This window comes from Callorhinus ursinus, unplaced genomic scaffold (genome assembly GCF_003265705.2).
Source record: "Callorhinus ursinus isolate GAN/ISIS: 27379988/994484 unplaced genomic scaffold, GSC_fseal_2.0 scaffold14, whole genome shotgun sequence".
Lineage (NCBI taxonomy): Eukaryota > Metazoa > Chordata > Mammalia > Carnivora > Otariidae > Callorhinus > Callorhinus ursinus.
In genome coordinates, this window is record NW_027397076.1 from 6,275,404 (window position 1) to 6,299,157 (window position 23,754).

The 23,754-nt window shown below is 41.9% G+C and overlaps 1 protein-coding gene across 1 annotated transcript; it reads right to left on the reverse strand.

Annotated features, from left to right (window-relative positions):
* Positions 1 to 276: 276 nt before the first annotated feature.
* TDG (thymine DNA glycosylase) lies at positions 277 to 23,732 on the reverse strand. Its single transcript, XM_025882528.2, has 10 exons — positions 23,519 to 23,732; positions 10,790 to 10,932; positions 8,715 to 8,956; positions 7,041 to 7,110; positions 5,496 to 5,631; positions 5,220 to 5,302; positions 5,046 to 5,140; positions 1,653 to 1,824; positions 1,111 to 1,236; positions 277 to 668 (listed from the first exon to the last, which is right to left on the reverse strand). The coding sequence occupies exons 1-10, from the start codon at positions 23,539 to 23,541 to the stop codon at positions 538 to 540; spliced, it is 1,221 nt and encodes a 406-aa protein (XP_025738313.1). The 5' UTR covers positions 23,542 to 23,732; the 3' UTR covers positions 277 to 537.
* Between the last annotated feature and the right edge of the window lie 22 nt (positions 23,733 to 23,754).

Sequence of the window (23,754 nt, forward strand, 5' to 3'; positions counted from 1 at the left end):
CCATTGGTGAGGCAAAGAAGTGTGAGTGTAAATACGACTCAGGGAGCCCATCAAACACCACTAAAAACTACCAAATGAGCCTCCACTGTGGGTTAACTTCATATACAAAAACGAACACATTTACCTCTTTATCAGTGGTAATTAATATTAGAATGCCCTTCTTAGGCATAAAAGGAATAATGTCTATCTGGGTTTATGCACAGTTAATAATCAAGTATAAATATTCAGACTGTTTCATTTTAAAATTACAGATTAAAAGTGACTCCCAAAAGAAAATTAATTTCTTCATAAGTGAAGTATAGTTTATAAAAAGCTGGAATGATGGTTAATTCAAATACAAAAACTCATACACAAAAAACCCTACTTTTTCTTTCCCAACTTACTTAGGTTCATACAGTTGATTCTACCACACAACTGTACTATCATTATATCACAGAGTAAAATACTAATAAAATGCCTCAGTTAGCAAACTGAGGGCCACTTCTTGACAACCGCATTAAAACTGCAGCATTTAGGTAGAGCTGAGAAGCACCACTCTTAAGCGTGGTTTCCTTCGTCTTGTTCCAGCATCCCACAATGATTATTAAAGGAAGAAATCTGGTCTGTAAACGACTCGGTCATCCACTGCCCGTTTGGAATGTCACTGAAAGTTGATTCTCCACTGTCAGCTGCCAGGGGGGAAAAGAATGTTAGGATTAATTTATTCTATCTAAAAACGTTACAGGATTTAACTAGGAGGTCTGAGCAGTCCAGTGAAGGGAAACTGCTATTAAGATAGTTACACAAGCTTCTTGATTACAATGATAAATCTCTGTTCTCTCAGCAGACACAGGACTGAGAATCCCTCAACTGTTACTCATGGAGGGAATGCGATTAGGATGACTCGGTGACTTAGAGAAAATCAGCTGCACACGCGCGTGTGGCAGAACATCAGATAACCATCGCATTTTCACTACCGGCCACTGACAAGATTTCCATGGTCCCATTCCTAAGCGTCAATAATTCATTCTCTTAAAAACAAAAACAAAAACAAAAAAAAAACCACCCCTTTTCCCCAGTCCTGACAAAACCAAGCGTTTGAAAGGAATGCACATCTGGAGGGGAACATACTTAGCCCCCTGGAAGAGAAGCTGCAAGGGTCGCCACTGCACGGATTTTCTGCATAAGCACCGCCGTACGCTGCTTCATAACCTGGGTCATACTTTTCTTCCTTAACAGCCATCTTCTTTGCATCCTCTGTGAGGACAGTGAAAGGGATTTAAAATGGATTTTATACAATGGTTTTGAAAACAGCTTTCTTCAGAAGTCACCACGAACAAATCTTTTTCTAGTTCATGTATCCTGAGACGTATCTTCTGTTATCTTTTAAACTCTTTATAACATATACTGAATTAACTCATAGGAACTGTAAAAGCCTGTTAGATTTAATTTCAGGTGGGCTATGATGTTTCTTGTATCCTCAACATCTGCAGGAGTACCCACATCGGATGACTTTAGTAAAAGGAGATTTTTTAACAGTGACTAATGTCTATTGTCAGAGCACTTTGGCTGCAAATACAACTTTTCTTTTCTCCTGCTTTTAAATCCACAACATGCTTCCTGTAATGTACAGATCCATGAAATGAATAAATGGGGTGAAAACGGGAACACACCTTGGGCTAATTGTAGATCAAACGTATATTGCACCTCTTGAACGTCTGTGTTTCGTTCAATGCCTTTCAACTGATCTCTCAAGTCTTTCAGCTTAATGTAGTAATGAACTTTGTCCTGGGCTCGAGGAAACTGAGCACATCTTGCACTGGATGATGGCATAACATAGCAGAGCTAGAATTAAAGATTTTTTTTTTATTTTCTATTTGACAGAGAGAGATACAGCGAGAGAAGGAACATAAGCAGGGGGAGTGGGAGAGGGAGAAGCAGGCTTCCTGCTGAGCAGAGAGCCCGATGCGGGGCTCAATCCCAGGATCCTGGGATCATGACCTGAGCTGAAGGCAGACGCTTAACGACGGAGCCACCCAGGCGCCCCCAGAGATAGAATTATAAAATTTTATAGTTACGTAAATCTTACAAGTCTACCAAATCCACTTACATAGAGAGGAAAAAATTTTTTTCTAGGTTAATAATGATGCTTATCACATAATTAATACATGCAAACTGAAAAAAAGTAGTTGTGTTTGAGTTCAAATTTGTAAAATTTATTTATTACAAAGTCAATAAATCAAAAATGATGAGGCGTCTGCCCCATGTTCATTTGTCAATTAATAGTCTTGTCTTTTTTTTTTTAAGATTATTTATTTATTTATTTGAGAGAGAGAGAGAGAGAGAGAATGAGAGATAGAAAGCACGAGAGGGAAGAGAGTCAGAGGGAGAAGCAGACTCCCTGCTGAGCAGGAAGCCCGATGTGGGACTCGATCCCGGGACTCCAGGATCATGACCTGAGCCGAAGGCAGTCGTTTAACCAACTGAGCCACCCAGGCGCCCAATAGTCTTGTCTTTTTAATAGACAAGACTGTTCACAATTCTAAAGGTACAAAAGGGCACAGAGGTATACAATGAAAGTCCTCCCTCCCAATGCTACCTCTATCCACCTCGTTCTCTTCCCAGGGCAATCAAAGTTGCTGGTTCCAGAGGTATTCCATGAATATACAATCAAATGTGTCTAATACATGTACTCTCCCACACCCTTTTTAAAAAACACACGGATGGTAACATGCTCTCTATTCCCTGTTCTACACCTTGCTTTTTGACTCGACAGCACATTCAGAGATAATTCTGTACCAGATATCTAGATTAGAGTAAAAAGATGGTCTTTTTTATTGCTGTGTAGTACTTGTATATTTATTTAACCAAGGCCCAGCTGTGGGCATTTAGGACATTTCCAGTCTTTTTTTTATTATAAGCTGTAGTGAAAAACCTTGTACAAATTTAATTTTGAGTATGTGTGAGCATATCTGCTGGATAAATGCCTAGAATTGGAAGGACTAAGGAGAAAGACATTTGCATTTATCATCTGGGATACTGACAACAAACTGTCCTTCATAGAATACAACATATATAATAATACATACCACATATATATCAAAGAGTGAGGCTGCTAGACTATGGAATTTCCAGTTGCAATTTCTATATTGGCCTCCATAACATTACAGAAACAAATTATTTAGTTTTGTTTAGAAGACATTTAGAAACTCCTGACTCATAAAGATGTGTAAGTGCAAATGCTACCAGGTTTTGTAATAGCACATTTTCCCATCCCAAGATATTCTTCAATTAAAATGATCCAGAGGGGGGCGCGTGGGTGGCTCAGTCGGTTAAGCATCTGCCTTGGGCTCAGGTCATGATCTCAGGGTCCTGGGATACAGTCCTGTATCAGGCTCTCTGCTCAGTAGGGAGTCTGCTTCTCCCTCTGCCCCTCCCCCTGCTCATGCCTGGGTGCTCTCTCATTCTCTCTCCCCCCCTATCTCTGAAATAAATAAAATCTTTTCAAAAATAAATAAAATAAAATAAAATAAAATGATCCAGAGGGGCGCCTGGGTGGCTCAGCTGGTTAAACGTCTGCTTAAGCTCAGGTCATGATCCTGGAGTCCCAGGATCAAGCTCCGAGTTGGGCTCCCTGCTCAGAGGGGAGTCTGCTTCTACTTCCCCCCTCTTGCTCCTGCTCATGCGCTCTCTCTCTCTCTCAAGTAAATAAAATCTTTAAAAAGATCCAGAAATTTGAAAAAGTATTTTTTTAATTTTATTTGTCAGAGAGAGAGAGAGCGAGCATGAGCAGGGGGAGGGGCAGAGGGAGAGGGAGAAGCAGGCTCCCTGCTGAGCAAGGAGCCCGATGTGGGACTCGATCCCAGGACCCTGGGATCATGACCTGAGCCAAAGGCAGACACTTAACCATCTGAGCCACCCAGGTGTCCCAAAAAAGTAGTTTTTTATTTCAGAGCTGAATCACTAACATCATCAATAACTGTATTTCATAACAAAGAATACATTTTAAAAGATACAAGTACTCCCAGCTCATTATAAGAGGTAAAACTACCTGTCGTGATATGATTCAAGTTCACTTAGTATTGCACTATTATGGCCACATATATCCAAGAGATGTACCTGAGCCTCATCTGGCTCTTAAGGGACAATAATGCAGGAATTTATAGAAAGCCATGAACTCAGCTATACAATTTTACCAAAGTAGACAAGTGTAGGCCTCGGTTTAAAGAAAGACCGGGGCTACCACCTACTTTATCAATCACCTATTTTAAACAAGTTAAAAACAGAAGAAATTTAAAGAAGTTCAAATGTAAGTGGCAGAAACTTTATTCTGAAGTCTCCATAAAAACCTGGTGGGACACTGGCTTCTCCATCATTTAAAGTACTGTCTAGAACACATGGGTCTATGCGTGTACGTTGTTTTTTAAAAAGCTGTAAACAAAACTTAAAACTATATTTAAGAAGCAAAATTTCAGCCAAATGTCTGCAGAAGCTCTGGGAAATGACAGAGTTTGAAAACCACTGTTCCTTCATGATGCCTCATGTACAAGGCCATAGTAAAGAGTATCGCGTGCCAGTCAGACTGGCTGGATGTCTGTCTGCAACTGAGCTCTATACTATTTATACGGCTCTAAAATGAAACTGGGCTAAGATATAAAAGCAGGGGGTGATGAGCAGTTTTACTAATCGGGAGCATGTCCATATTTATATATTTGTTTCATACTGAATAAGGCCTACTCTACTTGAATTTGGTAAGAATATGCCATTAAATAGATTTTGAATGTATGTTAGCTAGCTCCTTCCAATATTTTAACCAAATAACATCAGTAAGACATTTTATCTGACAAATGTTTCTTTTTTTTAACTACCAGTACCTGAATTAATCTGCAACTATATAACTTTGAGTTATATACATAACTTTTTTGAGTTGATATATAACTATTACTCAACAAAATCCAGGTTTTTTTATGGCATCAATTACAATGAACAGGACAAATAAAAAAGGGAAGCTAGCTAGAAAAAAATTCATATTTAGCTGATTTACAAATGTAATTTTAAGGACTTACAGTTTCTGTGTCTGGGATCTTATGGGGCTGAAGTCCAAATTCTAAGTTTTTAACCTTAACTCCAAAAACTTCTTTGCTAAAAATTTCATAAATACCTAAAATGAAATACAAACATATTTACATTGCCCATAATGTTAGCAAAGAAAAAAGATAAAATTTAAAAGTAAATCTTACATTTTCCATTAAACACTGCTATTCGTGGCTGATATTTCTGTAATTTCTGCACTAGAATACGTCCTCCTTCACGAAATTCTTTACTAAAATTGAATTAAAAAGTAGTCAAAATATAAGTATGGTAATATTTATAATATGCTAAATTGAGATATCTGTGAATAAAAGATCGCTTCATGTATTTGTTAAGTCAGCTTGAACTAAGTACATATAGTATTCCAACGGTATATAAGGCATCTGCACGAACAAGTTCCAACCTATAAAAATAAATGTAATTACCTGGAAAGATCTTTGCTGCCTGGTGTTGTCCTTTCCACCATATTGGTAAATCCAATACCGTACTTCCCTGGTAAAGTGTGATCATCCATATGGTTCAGCTGGACTTCACTCAGGCCTGACATAAACAGACACTTCCCTGTGAAAATGAGAGTTCAGTTTATTTCCATATAGATCAAAGGTTTTTGCCCCATGAATCGATATGGTAGTCTACATTTTATCCTGAAAGTACAAAAAAAAAAAAAGATTTATGATATTTAAAAAATTATGGGTAAATACCATATCAAGCAATTACTATGTGTGAGGCCCTCTGCATGGATTATCTCATTTAATGATAACTATCTTATGAAATATTAATTTCTATTTTTATCCCTTTTTCACAGGGCAATTTAGGTAAATGGCTGTTGGAAATACACAGCTAGTCAGTGTAGGAAACTTCAAAACTGCTTGTTTTCCTTTCTAATAACTGGTAACACCACTACCTGCCCCTGGAATAACTTGAACAGATAAACATACACCAAGAGACCTGTAAGATTCAAACACCCTGATAGTGGAAGAAATGAAAAGTTCAAACTTTTCTAGAAATTTTTAAAAAATATGTCCTTAGTTCCAAAAATACATTACTGTATTTTTTGCCCTAAATTTATTTATTTATTTATTTATTTATCTATCTATCTATTTATTTATTTATTTATTTTTAAAGATTTTATTTATTTATTTGACAGAGAAAGACACAGCGAGAGAGGGAACACAAGCAGGGGGACTGGGAGAGGGAGAAGCAGGCCTCCCGCCAAGCAGGGAGCCCGATGCGGGGCTCGATCCCAGGACCCTGGGATCATGACCTGAGCCGAAGGCAGACGCTTAACGACTGAGCCACCCAGGCGCCCCTGCCCTAAATGTTTTTAATGTTACGTAGATAATGGATTAGTATTTCCTGAGGGCCTACTGCATGCCTTTTTTTATTGGGCCACGTTAGGTAAGTGGACTTACACAGAAGATAATACAACAGTAGTTATACTTGGTTTTAAAGCTCACTCTACAAGTATGAGGCTCTTTAATACTATTTTCTGCTAGATACGAAGTATCTGTGGAGAGTGTCTCCAATCACAAAATTTCTTAACTATTACAACTTGATCACCAATGATCAATGCACTTCATCTCTCCTAGGAAACAGATGAGCAGAAATCTGGAAAGGTTCGTATTCTGTCTGCACGGGCACACTGAGGTACTACTGTTACTAGCACCGCAGATAGCAAGTAAGAGAGAAAATTCATTAAAAAATATAGTAAAACTCCTATAAAACTATTAGCAAAACAAAGGAGGAAGTACTGCTTTTCTTGCCCCTCCACTCTCTTACACCAAAATGTGAACAAAAAACACCAAAAAGTTTCAAAACTTTTATTTTTGTGTACACATGCACAGAAAACATGTATGTATTTTTACAATCTCTCTTTTAAAAAACACAATTTGGTTTAAAAAAAAAACCCCAAACTATTAATAAACATACTAGTTTAAAAGTAAAATAATAAAAAAAAAGTAATTACTTACAAAAATGGTTTCCGGGTCCAGGGTAATGATGCCCTTTGTAAGCTGCCATTAGTCCTGGGTTTATGCCAATCTACAAAAAATGTTTATACAGTTAAGTCTTAAAAAGTAGGGTTTAAGCCTTAGGGCTTCTGTGGAGGAATGATGGACAAAACTAAATTTATTAAAATAAAAATTTAATCCAGCATAAGCAATATTGTTTTATCAGGTACCTAGTCTTGATCTGAACAAAGTATTCCTTTTTTTTTTTTTTTTAAGTAAGCTCCACACCTACTAAGCCACCCAGGGACCCCCAAAGTATTCCATTGTGAAGAAAAACATTCCCTTTTAAGTGTTGCTGTTGTTTTTAAAAACCAGTCTGGGGGCGCCTGGGTGGTTCAGCTGGTTAAGCACTCAACTCTTGATTTTGGCTGAGGTCATGATCTCAGGGTCTTTGAGATGGAGCCCGTTTCAGGCTCTGCCCTGGGTATGGAGCCTGCTTGGGATTCTCTTTCCCTCTCCCTTTGCCCCTCCCCCACCAAGGCTGCTTGCTCTTGCCTGTGTGGTCTCTCTCTCTCTCTCTTAAAAAACGACCAAACAGGGGCGCCTGGGTGGCTCAGTCGTTAAGCGTCTGCCTTCGGCTCAGGTCATGATCCCAGGGTCCCGGGATCGAGCCCTGTGTCGGGCTCCCTGCTCTGCGGGAAGCTTGCTTCTCCCTCTCCCACTCCCCCTGCTTGTGTTCCCTCTCTCACTGTGTCTCTCTCTGTCAAATAAATAAATAAAATCTTTAAAAAAATAAAAAATAAATAAATAAAAAATTAAAAAACGACCAAACAAAAACCAGTCAGGGGAAAAAAAAAGAGGGCAGAAACAGAGCCATAAATACAGAGAGCAAACTGGTGGTGGCCAGAGGCAGGGGGATGGGCAAAATGGGTGACAGGGAGTGGGAGGTACAGCATCGGGAGTATGGCTGACGGGACTGTAGTAGTGTGTGGGGACTGATGGCAGCTACACTTGTGGTGTGCATGGTATTGTCAAGTCACTATGTTGTACACCTGAAACTATGTAACACTGTGTCAACTATACTTCAATACAAAGAAAAAATAATAAAATAAATTTAAAAAACAAAGACTAGTTTGACCCCCACATGTCCCCAGGCCCCCACACCCGCCCAACTGGGCTGGAAAGAGAAAGGTCCTGGAGCAGCCGATCAACTGAGTCCAGGTCCAGCCACAGCTGGCCTCTCCACTCCCAGCAAGCAGCTTATTCCACATCAGCTACAGTTGTTGCACAGTGCTATTTCTGATAGTTACTGACAAAAACCAAAGCTCAAAATCAGTATTCTCATTTACGGAGACCTCACAAGTGTCATGCGATCTAAGGGATCCACATGGATTATTTTATCTAACTGCAACTCTATGAGAGAGGTATTATCATCACCCCTGCTTCACCAATAAGGGAACTGGTGATTAGGAAGGTTAAGGCTTGTCCAAGGTCATACCCATATGGCAGGATCTGAAACCCATCCTCTTAAACACACCTATATAATACAACCTCATGAAGGAGATACCATTTACTACCAAAAGGATTCTCAGAAATGGTTCTTTTCAACAAAATGCTATTTGCAAGAACAGAGGTTACGTAACATTAATCCAGCAATGTTATTTATAAAACCAAAATGCGGACAAAAATCCTTACAATCACAATGTCCAGATTGAAGGTCAAAATGTCCGGGAGGGTCTTGGTTAGAAGTTCAGCTTCTGAAACACCATTAAAACGGTCTACCTTTCTTTTCACTTTAAATGTGTCTGTAATTTTTTCTTGCTTTTCTTTTGCTTTTGTGGACTTGCCAGATTTTTTGGCCTCAGCAGGCTTTTTGGGTTCTACTGTTTTTTTTGGTTCTGTTGCTCTGGGTTTTCTTTTCCTTCCTTTTGGAGTCTCTGAAACACAGTAATTTCCAGAGTGTAGATGTAGATGAAGAAAAATGTAACTTGCAAACGTTAGGCAGCTTTCCCAGAAAATTCACCCTATCAACACTCTTACCTTCCCACCTCAGGGTCCTCTGCACCATTCTCCCCTTCCTTCACCCGGGGACTGGGTTCACGCAGCCCCACACCCCACCCCCTCTCCTCTGTTAGCTGTTCTTGGGATGAAACGTCCATAATAACCATAGACTGATTTTCCGCACACTCTTACTTGTCTTCTTGGCCTCCCCAGGGATACAAAGCATCTATACTATTTTATAGGAATTCTAAATGTAAATACATAAATAGTTAAATAAACAAATGAAAAAATAAGTAGAAAAATAGGGAGGAAGAGAAGCATTTTAACTCAACTTCCCCATAATTTCCAGCAATAGAAAGCCTCAAATGGCTTATGGACTTGTTTTAGAGATTATGAGTGTATATTCTGTTCCACACACAGCCAAAGAGGTGAATGTAGAGGTGCTGAGCATGAAATCTCTGGGATGAAAGTATTTTTCAAAAGGCAAGAGCAGGATCTATCTCAGGACCTAAAGCAGATTGAGATTTCTCAATCTCAGCACTACTAACATTTTAGATTGAATAATTTTTGGTTATAGGGGGCTGTCCTGTACATTATAGAATGTTTAATAGCACCTTGGCCTCCACCCAGTAGATGCCAGTAGCACCCTGCCAATCATGACAATCAAAGCTGTCTCCAGACAATGCCCAGTGTCCCTTGCAGGGTGGGGGTGGGGGGTGGGGGGGTGCTTGGTCAAGAACCACCAACTTAAAGTTATCCACAAAAAGGCTTGGTTTTCCTACCCTTAATTCTTCAACATCGCTCTTAATTTCTTGGGCCCCTCCCCCTTCTCCTACTGTTTGGTGGTTCCCTAGCCCAGCCTCCTGTCCTTCCTCTCTCTACCCCACCCTGATTTAGCCATCCCCTACGCCAACGGATCGACCTTGGAGGCAACAGGAGAGTCAAAGGCAGAGGTATCCCCAATGCAATGGAGTCAGATGTGTTTCTGGAATCCGAAATGGGAACGCTGTGCCCATCTCTCATACAATACCGCCGCCCTGGAGAAAACCATGACCTCCTCTCCGTCCCCTCAGGTGCTCCTCATTTCAGCCCCAGATTATTCAGTCTCGAATCCACTTTCTGCCTCCACAGCCTGCCTCACCCCCTACTATCCAATCCATCCTCTACAGTATTTCTAGGCCGACTTTTAGAATGTCAGTCTATGTAAGTCACCCTCTGCTTATATTCTCTCAACAGCTCCCTACTGCCTTCAGGACAGCACATACATTCTTCAGGTTATAAGCCTCATCACTTACTATTTTTTGGCTATACACCAGATGCCAAAACACAGAGTCACTACTTTTCAACAGTCATGCTTCTTCACATTTGTGCTTTTGCATACACTGTTCCCTAAGCCTGGAATTTCCCCATCCCATTCTTCCTGGGGGTAAAGTCTCCTCACCCATGGCTTCCAGAGCTCTGGGAAGCTGCCTCTGGGCCTCGGTCTGAGTTAGGTGTCACCCATGAGCTCTCACAGTATCCTGTGTCCCTCTTCACCCCTGTGTGCTGAGGTATAACATTATTATTTTCTCCTACTAGATGAGGAGATATATGAGGACAGGACCCACGTTCTTTTACTCCTCCAAACCTATCACAGCGCCTTGCACATACTTAAAAGGTGGCTAAAAATTTTAATACTAAAATAAAACTAAATTTCGTCATTAAACCCTTTTTTACATAAGTTGGCTAATCCAATAGTTAATTTTCTACACTATCGGGATGAAAACTACCTGGTACAGGTTCCTGAGCAGGAGCTGGGTCCGGAACTTCTGCGGGCATCAGCTGTTCACTCACCACTGCCCCATCAGGAGCTTCAGCCATCATTTGTTGAAATGGGAATGTATAAAAAGCTTGAGCTTGCTGAAGAGAATAGCTGAAAGAACAATTAAATATAAAATGTGAAATTAAAGTTACCCAACTAGAAGTTTAAACAATCAGCTGTAAAAAAAAAAAAAAAACTTCAGGATCCAAAAGGTTTGTAACCAGGCTGTAATATTTGGAGTTGATAACAGGGGCAAAGGGAGAAGGGATATCTGTTTCCACATGTGCACATTCACCCAATTTTTACTTTGTGCCTACTAACCAAACGTTAATTAACTCTCCTACTGTTTAATGACAAGATGTGTCATCAATAAAACTTACCAGTCCTGTCAAGTCAGCCTCTGCTTTCCCTGAAATGAGATCATGGGAATTTTATAGCAGAGACATTTAAAAGGCACAACAGCTCATATAGGATTAAAGTGTCCATAAAAGCCATTTGTGTCTCTATCTTCAGATTTAATCCCTTTTGTCACAAAGATGCCCTCCAATCTAACCGTCACACAGCTTTATTGATATACAATTGACATATAACCTTGTACGAGGTAAAGGCACACAATGTGTTTTGATACATGCATTGCAAAATGATTACTAACACAGTCTTAGCTAATATCTGCATCCTGTCCAATAATTACCAGTTCTTTTTTGCAATGAGAACACTGAAGATCTGCTCTCTTAGCAACTTTCAAGTAACCAGCACAGTATTATTAGCTGTAACCCCCACGACGTACACGAGATTCCCGGGTCTTGGTAACCCTTACACTCTTGCCTAACATCTCCCCACTCCTGCCTTCCCTCCAACCTAACTTAAGGTTCTCTTTTGGTTTATCTGCCTACTTAACGATTTATTCATTGGATCTGTTTCTAAACCGTTGCTGGCTTTTTGCCACTAGATTAGGACTAGAAATGGTTATTCTGTACATATCTGTGGGAATTTATGGAAAAAACCACTTTAAACCTCTTTTCTGAACATTTTTCAGACTTTGTTCCAAGTAAGTCAGTTCAATATAAGGAACAGAGGCAAAAAGTAACTTTTCACAAGAAGCAACTACCAAAAAAATACTTTCAATGACTATAAACCACTATCTCAAACTGTTGCCCTCAGCACAAAGCCAGAGAAGTAAACATACATTTTATATAACTCAAGCTACAGCTGATGCCAAATGATGCCAATAAATACACAATGGGAAGGAAAACACTACGAAATAAAATGGATAAGTATCGTTCACCATTTGGAGAGAAAAGTCATGTTTTCTGTGGTGAACTCACTTATTAGTCACAGAGCAAGAAAAGTAGAAGCTCAGAAAGCAGAGATTAAAAAGGCAAACTAGTACGCTCTAAATGGGTGAACTTTATAGTATATAATTCATATCTTAATAAAATGGCCTTAATAAGCTTAAATGGCCAAGGCACCACAGGGTAACAGACTATCTGTGGGCGGCTAGGCTAGGATGCTGGGTGCTCAGAGAGAGACAGGGGCCAAACCCCAATGGACAAACGACTGGAGAGTAACTTTGGCTTCAGGCTATCTTTAAGGGTAAGCTGCTAAAGAAAAGGTTAAGAATTAGAAAGATATTACACTCTATCTTAAGAGTTTTACTTTTTTATCTAAAAAAATTGTTTTCAATTATGTAAAAAAATAGACACAGCAATGCAGTAAACTTCAGTACATGAGAAAATACTATGCAGCAAAATTACATTTATTGATATTTTTAAAAGCATAGAAAATGTTTAATGCAGACTTTAAAGTCAAAAAGAACACAAAACAGTACTGTAACCTAAGGCTGCACATCAGGAAAATATGTAGACAAGTCCTAGAAGCTCAAATGTGAAAAATGAAGAGAGGTGCTTAAATCATGCTCAGCACAAAGTAAAATGTCCCCCCCACCTCCACTTTTCTTTAATAATATTCATAGCTCTGGGCGCCTGGGTGGCTCAGTTGGTTAAGCGTCTGCCTTCGGCGCAGGTTGTGATCCCAGGGTCCTGGGATTAAGTCACGCAACAAGTTCCCTGCTCCGAGGGGAGCCTGCTTCTCCCTCTCTCTCTCGCCCCACCTCCCGCTCTCATGAATAAATAAAGTCTTTTAAAAAAATAATATTCATAGCTCTTTTTGATAAATTGTAAAAACATTGGTTGTTCAATGTTGATGACATATATACTCTAATGAGGGGTTGGATACTCCTAGGTTACATCACGAGATCTTGTTTAGTGACCCTTCAGAAATTCTAGTAAAATGAACTGTATATTGATTGTGGCCAGCAGCAGTTTCCTGAGATGTTAGCAAGCCCTTTCAGCTGGAAGGTATAAAAATAAAGACATATGGTGACAATAAGTGAGTGGCCAGAAGAATGCACGATGTCTGTTCTTAGTCTGTCACTTAGAAAGGAGGGCAACCTTCCACCCTCTCCCTTGTTTCTTGCTACGACTTTCAAGAGTTTCACAGATGTGTCCCATTTCGAGCACTTCACAAAGTCCAAACTTAAAATACTTAATTTAGGAAAACACTACACTCAAAAGGATTCTGAACTTTAAAAAATAAATTTCTAAAACATGGTTCCTTTCGCATATTTTGGGGTCATTAAATTCTGAAGCTCAGAATCTGAAAATTAAAATTTTAGAATCAGAGTTGGCTGAGGAAGAAGTGAAAAGGAAGAAAAAAAAATCTGAGGTTTGATTTTAGAGATAAAATCAAAATCAAAATTGGTATGTTGACAGAAATCGAGAAACTTATCGATATTATCAATATGTCCCTTAATCTTTCTAAAAATGATCCCTGGTACCTCACAAAAAGTTAAATTAGAAATAGAAAACAAATTAGAAATAGAAAAATAAAGCTTTGAAAAATATGATGTGTAAGTTCTAAGGTAATACACTATACTTGAGCGTTTCGTCTTATCATCTGATCAACAGCTTCCTAACAGAACAAAAGGAAAGAGTGCATCACAACATTCCTACTACTTGGCAGGAGCAAGCAATACATCTGTACAAAAACCTTCAAGAACTTCAAAGCTAGAAAACTAGAGTTCTGGATAATTTAATTGTCTATTATCCAGTAACAGTTGTATTAGTGGATAGTATGCTGCTGGATAGTCGCATAAACCTGTTCAACCGTAATCTGAAAATATTTAATACATTTGTTGTATTTATATACGATTGCCACTTAGGAACTCAGAATTGTGCAAAATTTACAAAGCATCATTTTCTCTGTGTTGAGGGACAGCAACAGAAGAGCACCTGGTCAAGTCACTCATCCTCTCAGGACCTCTCAGGACCATGAAAATGATTTCTACATATACAGACAACGTATAGAAAACAGGACTAAATCTGTCCAGACTCCAAACAGAGCCCAAAGAGTTTTTATTTTTTGTTAACTCCTTCATATCAAATTGCTAAGCATGAGGGACGACCTTATTTCCCTCGCTCACTTTTCTCCCCTATCGTTTGTCCCCACATCCTCCATCTCACCTCCCCTTTGCCTGCAGCTAACTGCCCCCCCCTTTCCTAGCCTCCATTCACAGCCCCCTTCTCTTGATCATCAGTATTCAAAGCACTGGTTTTTATAGCCATCTGAAGTGGATATACTGTGTATTTTCCTGAAGAACTGGGTATTTCCCGACAGTCTTTCTCAAAACACACACACACACAGCGGACTGAGTAGTCCAGTGAATTCAGGCTTTGCTGTACTTCAAACTTCCAGATTTTCTCTAAAACGAACCCCAACTTCTTTAATCCTTTATTTTCCACTTTTTTTTTTTTAAAGATTTTGTTTATCTGACAGAGAGAGAGCAAGCACAAGCAGGGGGAGCAGCAGAGGGAGAGGGAGAAACAGACTCCCCGCTGAGCAGATAGCCTGATGTGGGATTCGATCCCAGGACCCAGGAATCATGACCTGAGCTGAAGGCAGACACTTAACTGACTGAGCCACCCAGGAGCCCCATTTCCCACTATTTTAAAGATTTAACTGCTCTTTTCTAAATATACTTGTCTCCTTGGGCTGCTATAACAAAATACCATAAACTGGGTGACTTACAAAAAATAATTTTTAGGAGCACCTTGGTGGCTCAGTCAGTTAAGCACCCGACTGTTGGTTTCAGCTCAGGTTGTGATCTCAGGGTCATGAGATCCAGCCCTGCATTGGGCTCTGCACTGGGCATGGAGCCTGCTTGCAATTCTTGCTCTCTCCCTCCCCTACTTTTTCTCTCTCTAAAAAAAAAAAAACAAAAAAACATATTTTTTCTTACTACAGTTTTGGCGGCTGGAAAGTCCAAGTTCAAGGCACCAGCAGATTTAATGTCTGTTGAGGGCCCACTTCCTGGTTCATATGGGTTGCCTTCTCACTATATCCTTAAAGAATGGAAGAGGTGAGAAGAATCTCTCTGGGACCTCTTTTATAAGGGCACTAATCCCATTCATGAGGGCTCCACCCTCAGGACGTAATCACCTCCCAAAGGCCCTACCTCCAAATATCATCACAGTGGGGGTTAGTTTTCAACATATGAATTCTGAAATGACATTCTATAGCAGTATTTTATTATTTTCATTTAAACAATCATACACAACACTGAATAATTACAAAAAAAAAATCAATGCTAAATAATCCAAATGCTCAACTAAAGGGAACTAGTTATATAAACTATGACCAAATACCATCATAACTATTTAAAGACTACATTTAATATTGCAAAGCAGAGGGCAACCCTCTCGGGTCCCCTCCCCTCCCTCTTTGGGAACTTTGTACCATCACTTTGCTATCTCTCAATAAACCTTGCTTTGCTGCCCACCACTCTGTCTGGTCTACCTCTTCATTCCTGGAAGTGGCGTACCCAAGAAACGAGGACACTGATGGAGAAAAAACCCCAGAACATTTTGGGGGGCTCATTCGGGGTATCCACCCGACAACTAACTGTGAGTAGTGGGCAGCAAGTCTCTCTCCCCCGCCTCTCTCTTCCTCCCCATTTTGTTTGCTGAAACAATGAGCACCTGTCAGCCACGTGAGAGCCATTAGCGCAGCTGCCATTCTCAAGGGAGAGGCTCTTTAGCCTCCCCTTCCCACTGATCCCCCAACGGAAGTTGGGAATGTCGACTTGGTAAGGACTCAGAACTCCTTTCGGGGCAGATCACCAGATGTGAGGGACCTAGGGAAAACCTAGCAGCAACTGAAGGGCCTGACCAAGGCTACCCTTTGAACACACAAAGGCTCTTGGAAGGACCTGGTTCCTTCCTTGCCCATCCCTGCATCCAGAGCGAAACTCCTCTACTACACTTTTCTGGGCTGATTCCTCCCCTAAGAGAACTAGCGGGAAAGCCCAGGATGGTCCCCTGGACAGTCTCTTGTGAGTGGTTCGGGTAGCCTCCAAGGGATCTCACTCACAGTTCCCTGTTATGGTGAGGAACAGTCTCCTGTTTGACTCCTATCCTGGGCATTACTAGGACACCCCTTGAACTGGCTATACCATCTATGTGAAGGAATGGCCAAGCAGGGCAAAAGAACTAAGATCTAAGGGATCTCTCAACTTTTCAGCTGCTGCCCCATCTTGTCCCTCCATGTAGCTATGCCAGACAGAACAACTCTACTAAAAGAAGTCTAGTGTATCCATTGACTTCTAAGGGAGTCTTAAGGGTAGGAAAACCAGGGTTGTTCTCTGGAGGTAGGACCAAGCCTGGGTAAGCACGACTACTCTCACAGAGAGGACAGGGGCTCTGGCTGTCAGTTGCATGAGTACCTAGGGCCACACATCAGGAGAAGATGAGAAGGAACTGAGGTGGGGGATGCTTTTTCCTCTCTGCCCATGTCTCCCTGATCAACTGTAAGAAACTGAAGTAAGGGACGCCTTTTCCTCTCTTCTTGTAGATGGGTAATTCCCTGACCAGGCCCTTATTCCTTTAGAGTCCCTTCCTGGCATTACAGGCTATAGGAAGAGTATCAGACCTGTAAATCACTCAATATCATTTACTTGGATGCCTTCCTGGTTTTAACTGGACAAAGGCAACTCATTTTCTTTTGTTCTAGGGCATGGACACAATACAAGTTGGAGGATGAGACATGGCCACCTGAGGTGAACACCTTCTGGGTTTTAACTGGGGAAAAAGGAAGCTCATTTTCTTTTGTTCTGATCTCAGTCATGTAGGATTGATCCCAGCCTCCTGGCTACTTTCTTCCGGACCTTCCCTACCACTCCAGTTGCGGGGGGTGGGGGGGGTGAGGCGGGTGGGGGGGAATGGAACAAAGGAATACCACATCCACATCAAAAGCAGATAGGCAAATGGAGTCTGCAGGGGAATCTCACCCCTGGCTCCATCCTTCCTAAGGTAAGATCAGGTCCCCTTACCTGTCCCGCCCTATCCTGGAACCCCTGCTGGTGCTTGAGAAGAGGTAGTGCTCAAAGGGGGACCAAGGGAAGGTGCCACTACAAGACCTGAGATGAAGGGGGACCTCAAAGTTTTCCAAACTTGGATGTAATGCTTCTGTTAAATCAGACCCCCTCTGAAGCAGAAAAACGTGGGGTTCTGGCCACTGCTGAAGGATATGGGGATCAAGGTATGGATGGGTGAGCCCATGGGTGGCTTCAGTTTCCAACTGGAGCCCAGGCTATACCTCAAGACCCCAGTTGTGATTCTTTCAAGACCATAACTGGGATCCTACCAATCCCCTTGGAAACTCGTATCGCTGACATTCCAAGCCTGCATCCTAGAGGGATCGAGCAGTACATGGGGGCTTCTCCCTCATTCGTTTCCCAGGTTAATGGCTATAATTGGAGTCAACTGTGGTTAGTCTACCTCAGGATAGAGACTTTAAGGAATATTCCCGAGCAGCTGCCAAAACTCCCTTTGTTTCAGGGAAATTCCCTGTCTTCTCCGGCTGACATGGACTGCATACTTCCACTTAGCGGAAAAAACATGGCGCATGCTCACGTGTCCAAGCTGATGAGGTTTAGAACCTGGAATGATTCTATCTAGGCTTGCCGAAAGTGAAATTAGCTCACATTAAAATGGGGGTTCTCAAAAGTTATAGTAATTGTTAAGAAAGTTTTGCTTGGATGATAAATGGGGTTATATCTAGGCCTTTTCCAAAGAGGATAAAGTGCTAAAGCATCAATTACCAGACATAAGTTTGTGTTTTTAAAGGATATTTGGGTCTGTTGGTAAAAAAATGGTGGTTAATCTTGTCTGTCTCAAAGTTGTCACGGGCAATTGTTAAGATAGCTTTCAAAGTCTCTGGTAAAGGATATCTGGGTCTGTTGGTAAATTAACTGTCAGCCCAAACTCAGGAAGAAAACCCAACAGTTTTCATAGACTTGAGAGAGACTCTCATTAAATACACAGCTATCTCCCCCGGGTCTCCCCTCCCCCCGCCGAGGCTGAGATCATTCTTAAAGCCCAGATATTTGGGAAAAACTGCAAAAGTTGGCTGTTGGCCCCAAGGGGACCCTAGAAGAGCTCTAACAGTGGGTCTTTTACAGTTGGGACCAAGAGAAGAGTGGGCACAGAAACGAAAGAGAACGGCCACCCGGGACACTGGAAGTGAGAATGCCCCCATGGCAAAAACCACTGCCCTGGAACCCACTTGTGGAGGGGGACACCGGAAATCTGAATGCCCTCGGGGACCTCAATCTGCGAGGGTCAGGTGGCCAGCGCCCTTGATTGGGATGATGGGGCCTGGGGCTCTACATGGTGGCTCCTCCAAAACAGCTCACTACAGGGAACCCAGACCCTCAGGTAATTTTGGAAACAGAAGGAAAACCAGTCGATTTCCTTCTTGATACTGGAGCCACCCTTTCTGTTCTACTCTCTGTCCCGGGCCAACTGTTCAATAGCAGTGTTGTCATTAAGGGTGGCACCGGGCAACCCATAAGCCAAATTTTTTTCTCACCTTCTGGGATGCACCTAGGGAGATCTAATATCCTTTCACTCTTAATGCCTGAGAGCCCCACACTTCTCTTAGGTAGAGCTATTAACTCTCATATTGATAGACCCTGGGCAAATTAGCAATTGCCTCCCCTAAATAGAGGTTGATATTAATTCCTAGGTCTGGGCAACTCAGGCTGAAATGGGTTGGGCCTTAACAGCAGTGCCTGTTCCCATACAACTTAAGGACTCCACAACTTTCCCTTGTCGGAAAGGTTTTTTGGGCATAACAAGGCCACTGTTGCTTGTGGATACCAGGACATGGAGAAAAAGCATGCTCCCTCTAAATTTGAAGCCTGGATCTACCATTCCAAGGTCAAACCCTGGTCCCCAACGGGACCTAACAACAAGGAAATGAAATCCCTCTGTGAACCCAAAGAAGACCTCAAACTAGTCTTGAAGTGACCGGACACAGATAAGTCTTCTTAAATGTTACTTTCCCTATATCCCATCAAAATCATAATCCTTATTGCATTCCCTTCGCCTGCCCTCTCCTCACAGTATATGGGGAGTTCACTAAAACAGCCTCTATCTCTCGCCTGACCCCAGCTGTACTCGGTCTTGCACTGTGCTTTGGGCCTTGCCTCCTAAATGCCCTAACCTGCTTTATATCTTCCAGAACAAAGGTCATCAAACTCCAAATGGTGGTTCAGATGGAGCCTCGCATGGAGGTCAAACCAGACATCTACAGGGGACCCCCTAATAGATCAGGATGAGAGGAACCCTGACTGCTGTCCCATCCAATGCCCCTGACCAGCAGGAAGTAGCTACAATCAGTCATCACCCTTCTTCCCTAACAGCAGTTAGCGTTACCTCTTCAGAGGGGAGAGTGATGAAGAATAGTTGGGAGGCAGACAACCCCCGCCCTAAGAGGAAACCACCCTTAAAGGGATTTTATACCACCGGGGAAGGAGCCCTCCACCCTTTCTTTCCCACGTAATAGGTAGATGACAAAAATGTGATTGGGTGACAGGCCAAGGAGGGTTAATCTGATTAAAACAGCCCTCCAACAAGCCATAAAAACTGCTAGACTTAGAAATTCCAATGGCAACCCTCTCAGGTCCCCTCCCTCCTCGGGAGCTTTGTACTATCACTTTGCCATCGCTCAATAAACTTTGCTTTGCTGCCCACCACCACCACCAACAAAAAAATATTGCGAAGTGGAAGTATGTGTATTTACCATGCATTACTGGGTACTTGCGGTACATAATCTATTAGAATCTATAAACACAAAGATTTAGAATAAGCCAGATCCTCAATTCAGCCAACTATTCTTCATATAGTATGATTTCAAATTTCCTCACGATTTTCTCATTTTTTGGTGCTCAGAATCAAACAAAATAAAAATACTCCAGATATAGCCTCATCATAACCTGAAACTGAGCAGGGCTATCACCTTCCTCATTCTGGAGTCATGCTGCAGAATCCATGACATTAGCTTTTCTGGCACCCATATTATACTGTTGATTCATATGGAGTTTATCATCAATGAAAACTGCCTTTTATCACCTCCCCCTTGTATCGCTGATTTTTCTGCACCCAAGCACAGAACTGTGGCTCTTTTGGTAAAAGATGATTCACCATTCCAGCCATTAGGATTGATTTGGATTGACTCAAACTATCAATTCCATAAACTCCTCCCAGAGTTGGGTTGTTCACAAGTTTTATCAGCACCTTGAAGTTGTTAAATTGTTGAAAAGAACAAGTTGGGGTAGCACTACATGACACATTAGACCTCTCTTCAGCCTCCCCTTGATTCTTTCAGCAGTAAACCAGTTTTGAGTTCACCTAATTGGACTCCATCAGTCCATCTTCATCTTGCCCACAGAGAAGTGGTACGTGGCACAGTTGTTAGGGAGGCAGACTTTGAGCCACATTGCCTGGGTTCAAGTTTCAGGTCTGCCATTTACTAGCTCAAGTTCCTTAACCTCTTTGTCCCAGTTTCCACATCTGTAAAATGGCAATAGTTGTACCTAATTCATTGGTTATGAGGATTAAATTAGTTAACACTTACAACTGCCTGGTATACAGTAATTTTGCTGTAATAATAAAGACAGAGAGAGATGATTACATACTTTTAGGTACCTCCTATCACTACCCTCCTGATGCTGTCTAGTCCAGTATCATTATCCAAAAGGGAATGAACCTAGCTTGATATATCCTACTTTTTTCTGAAAGTATACTGTAGCCTAGTGGTCACTGGTTCCTTTTAAATATGCTCAATAACCAATGAAAAGTAAAAATTTTGTTTAGGATCAAAGTCAATAAATTAGAGGACAGACTCCACCTTTGGAAGAAATAGGAACCCATGCGTTTATTTTCAGGCTTTGGGCCCCTCTCCTGTTGTCTACAAGTCTTAAAGATTGGCTGAAATCTTGCCTCTCATTTGAAATATAACTTATCCAGGCCAGGAAATATGATTTCTCTTAGAGCACTGAAAGTTCTCTTAAATGCCCTCATTTATCTTGTCTCTTAAAGACATTCATTCTGGGGCGCCTGGGTGGCTCAGTCGTTAAGCATCTGCCTTCAGCTCAGGTCACGATCCTGGGGTCCTGGGATCAAGCCCCACATCTGGCTCCCTGCTCTCAGCGGGAAGTCTGCTTCTCCCTCTCCCACTCTCCCTGCTTGTGTTCCCTCTCTCGCTGTGTCTCTCTCTTTCAAATAAATAAATAAAATCTTAAAAAAAAAAAAAGATATTCATTCTGCCATTTCCAGTCTACATTTTATCTTTGAGATTAAAAAAATCAAAATCAGGGCGCCTGGGTGGCTCAGTTGGTTAAGCGACTGCCTTTGGCTCAGGTCATGATCCTGGAGTCCCGAGATCAAGTCCCACATCGGGCTCCCTGCTCGGCGGGGGGTCTGCTTCTCCCTCTGACCCCCCTCTTTCATGTGCTCTCTCTCTCTCTCTCTCTCATTCTTTCTCTCAAATAAATAAAATCTTAAAAAAAAAAAATCAAAATCAGAACCAAGTGTTTGTTTTCTGTAATCTACTAATATGCCACTGGACTAGGCAGAAAACCCAGACCTTTCTTGCCCTTGCTGTCAATACCTAACTAAAACAGTTATTGATCTCTTTAACATTTCTAGAATGATGTCATTTGAGGGTTAGTCTTTTCAGTGTGTATTTTCAGTGGCCCGTATCACACTTTTCCAGTCATTTTTGATTTGACATCCTACTTTCCATTTTTGGTAAATGTCTTTCTCATGCTGGAGATCATTAGAAACATAGTCTCCTTCCTTTTTTCCTCTCTGGTTAGCCTTTAAATATTTGTTATGATACTACAATTATCTTTTTTTTAAGAGTCCATATTAATGGAACTTCTTTCTTAGAATTTTTTGAAATTACTCTCCAAAATAGAAAGTAAATTCATTATACTCAGCATTCCATTCTACTCCTTGATTAGCGTAAGTCAAGACTGACAGAAACCCAATTTCTCAGGATTATCTGGGGCCTCAGTCATTTCAGAATCCCCAAGGATAAAGCCCGTACACTACTAACACAAAATTCTATTTCCTGAGGTTAAAACTTTGTGAGTCAAAATTAAAAATGGTCTATAACCCTGTGGATGAAGTTAAAACAATATAAGTCAATTTTGGAGTAAACTTTGTACCAGAGACCTAAGACTTTGCTGTGAGACACTGAGCAAGGTCTTCTAATGTGTAATTCTTTTGATGGTAGTTTTCACCAAGGTTTCAATTTTGATCTGAAGTAAGATCACAGAGGTAGAAGCAAGTTCCACAAGTTCTTCTGGGAAGGAAGTGCAGTACTTTATGTGTGGATGTGACCAGCAAAGGCAGGATAAAGCCCACACTTTATTACATATACCTTTCCTAAACTCTAAAGATGATTTTGGTGATCTAAGCCCTTCTACATAACACAGATTCACAGCCTGTCAGAATCGGATTCCAGAGATGCCCTATTTTACAGACACGAACAGACCCAGAGAAGCCAAGTGTCTTGCCTAAGTTCAAGACCCATGAGCCACGGAGAGTCAGGAAAATTCTTCACTAGGTCAAAAAGAATTTTATTCCAATATAAGTCATCACTTTTTTCTTTTTAAAGACCCTAGTTTTTTTCATTTAGTTTTCTGCCAGGAGTTCAAATCGCGAAATCTCTGCTCTTGCCAAATGTTCTCTCCACGTATCTAACTCTCCCCAAAGGTCATATTGAAAGTAGATTCTTAAGTCCGTCCTAAGATCACCAGAAAGCACTGATGACTTCTCGGGAGTATTTAGTCACAGTCCAGAATTCAAGAGCTCCAGTACGGCAGTGTTCTCTACCTTGCGGCCCCTCACGCTGCTTTTAGTAAACCTATGGGAGGAAGAAGCCACAATAAATCTCTAACTTTTAAAATAAAACTCCAGGAGTGATACGTGTGATACTCCATCTTTACAGCTCTTCGCATAATAAGGGAGGGTGGAGGGAATTGCAGCCAACAATGGCAACTGAAAAGAAATGTGATCTGCAGACTGCTGGCTGCTGACTAACGCACTTAAAGCCGGCTGGATGCCGGGAAGGCCGGAAGAAGCGCCCCAGCGCTGGAGGCGCGGCTTCCGAGCTACCCGGGTGAGCACTGGCCCGGCCCGACCGGCGGTGCGCACGCGCGGCCCCGGCCTTTGTACTCGGGCCGCGGCATTTAAAGACCCCTGCGTGCGTGCGCGCGCCCGCCGGCTAACCCCGCCGCGAGGGGCGCGAGGGGCGCGGGGGGAGGGGCGGCGCTCCGCCCCGGTCTTACCTGCCCGCGTTCTCCGCTTCCATTCCCCGCTGCCGCTCTTGCTGGCAGCTGTGCCTGCCGGCCAAGCAAATGACTGGTCTCCGTAGTAGCGCGGCGTACCAACGGCTGTACGACAATAACCAGGGACTGGACACGATTACCGGCAGAACTGGGACAGCGGATAGCGCTCAAGCTCCTCCCCCGAGCTTCTAGCTACCGCCCCCCCCCCCCCCCCCCCCCCCCCCCTTCGCGGGGCG

Coding starts and splice junctions, on each gene's coding strand:
- TDG (XM_025882528.2), bottom strand. CDS start 23,541: ATGGAAGCGGAGAACGCGGGCAG. Junction 7,111..8,714: donor TCAATCTGGACATTGTGATT/GTAAGGATTTTT, acceptor CATTTTTTGTAG/ATTGGCATAAACCCAGGACT. Junction 669..1,110: donor CTTCTCTTCCAGGGGGCTAA/GTATGTTCCCCT, acceptor CCCCCCTGGCAG/CTGACAGTGGAGAATCAACT.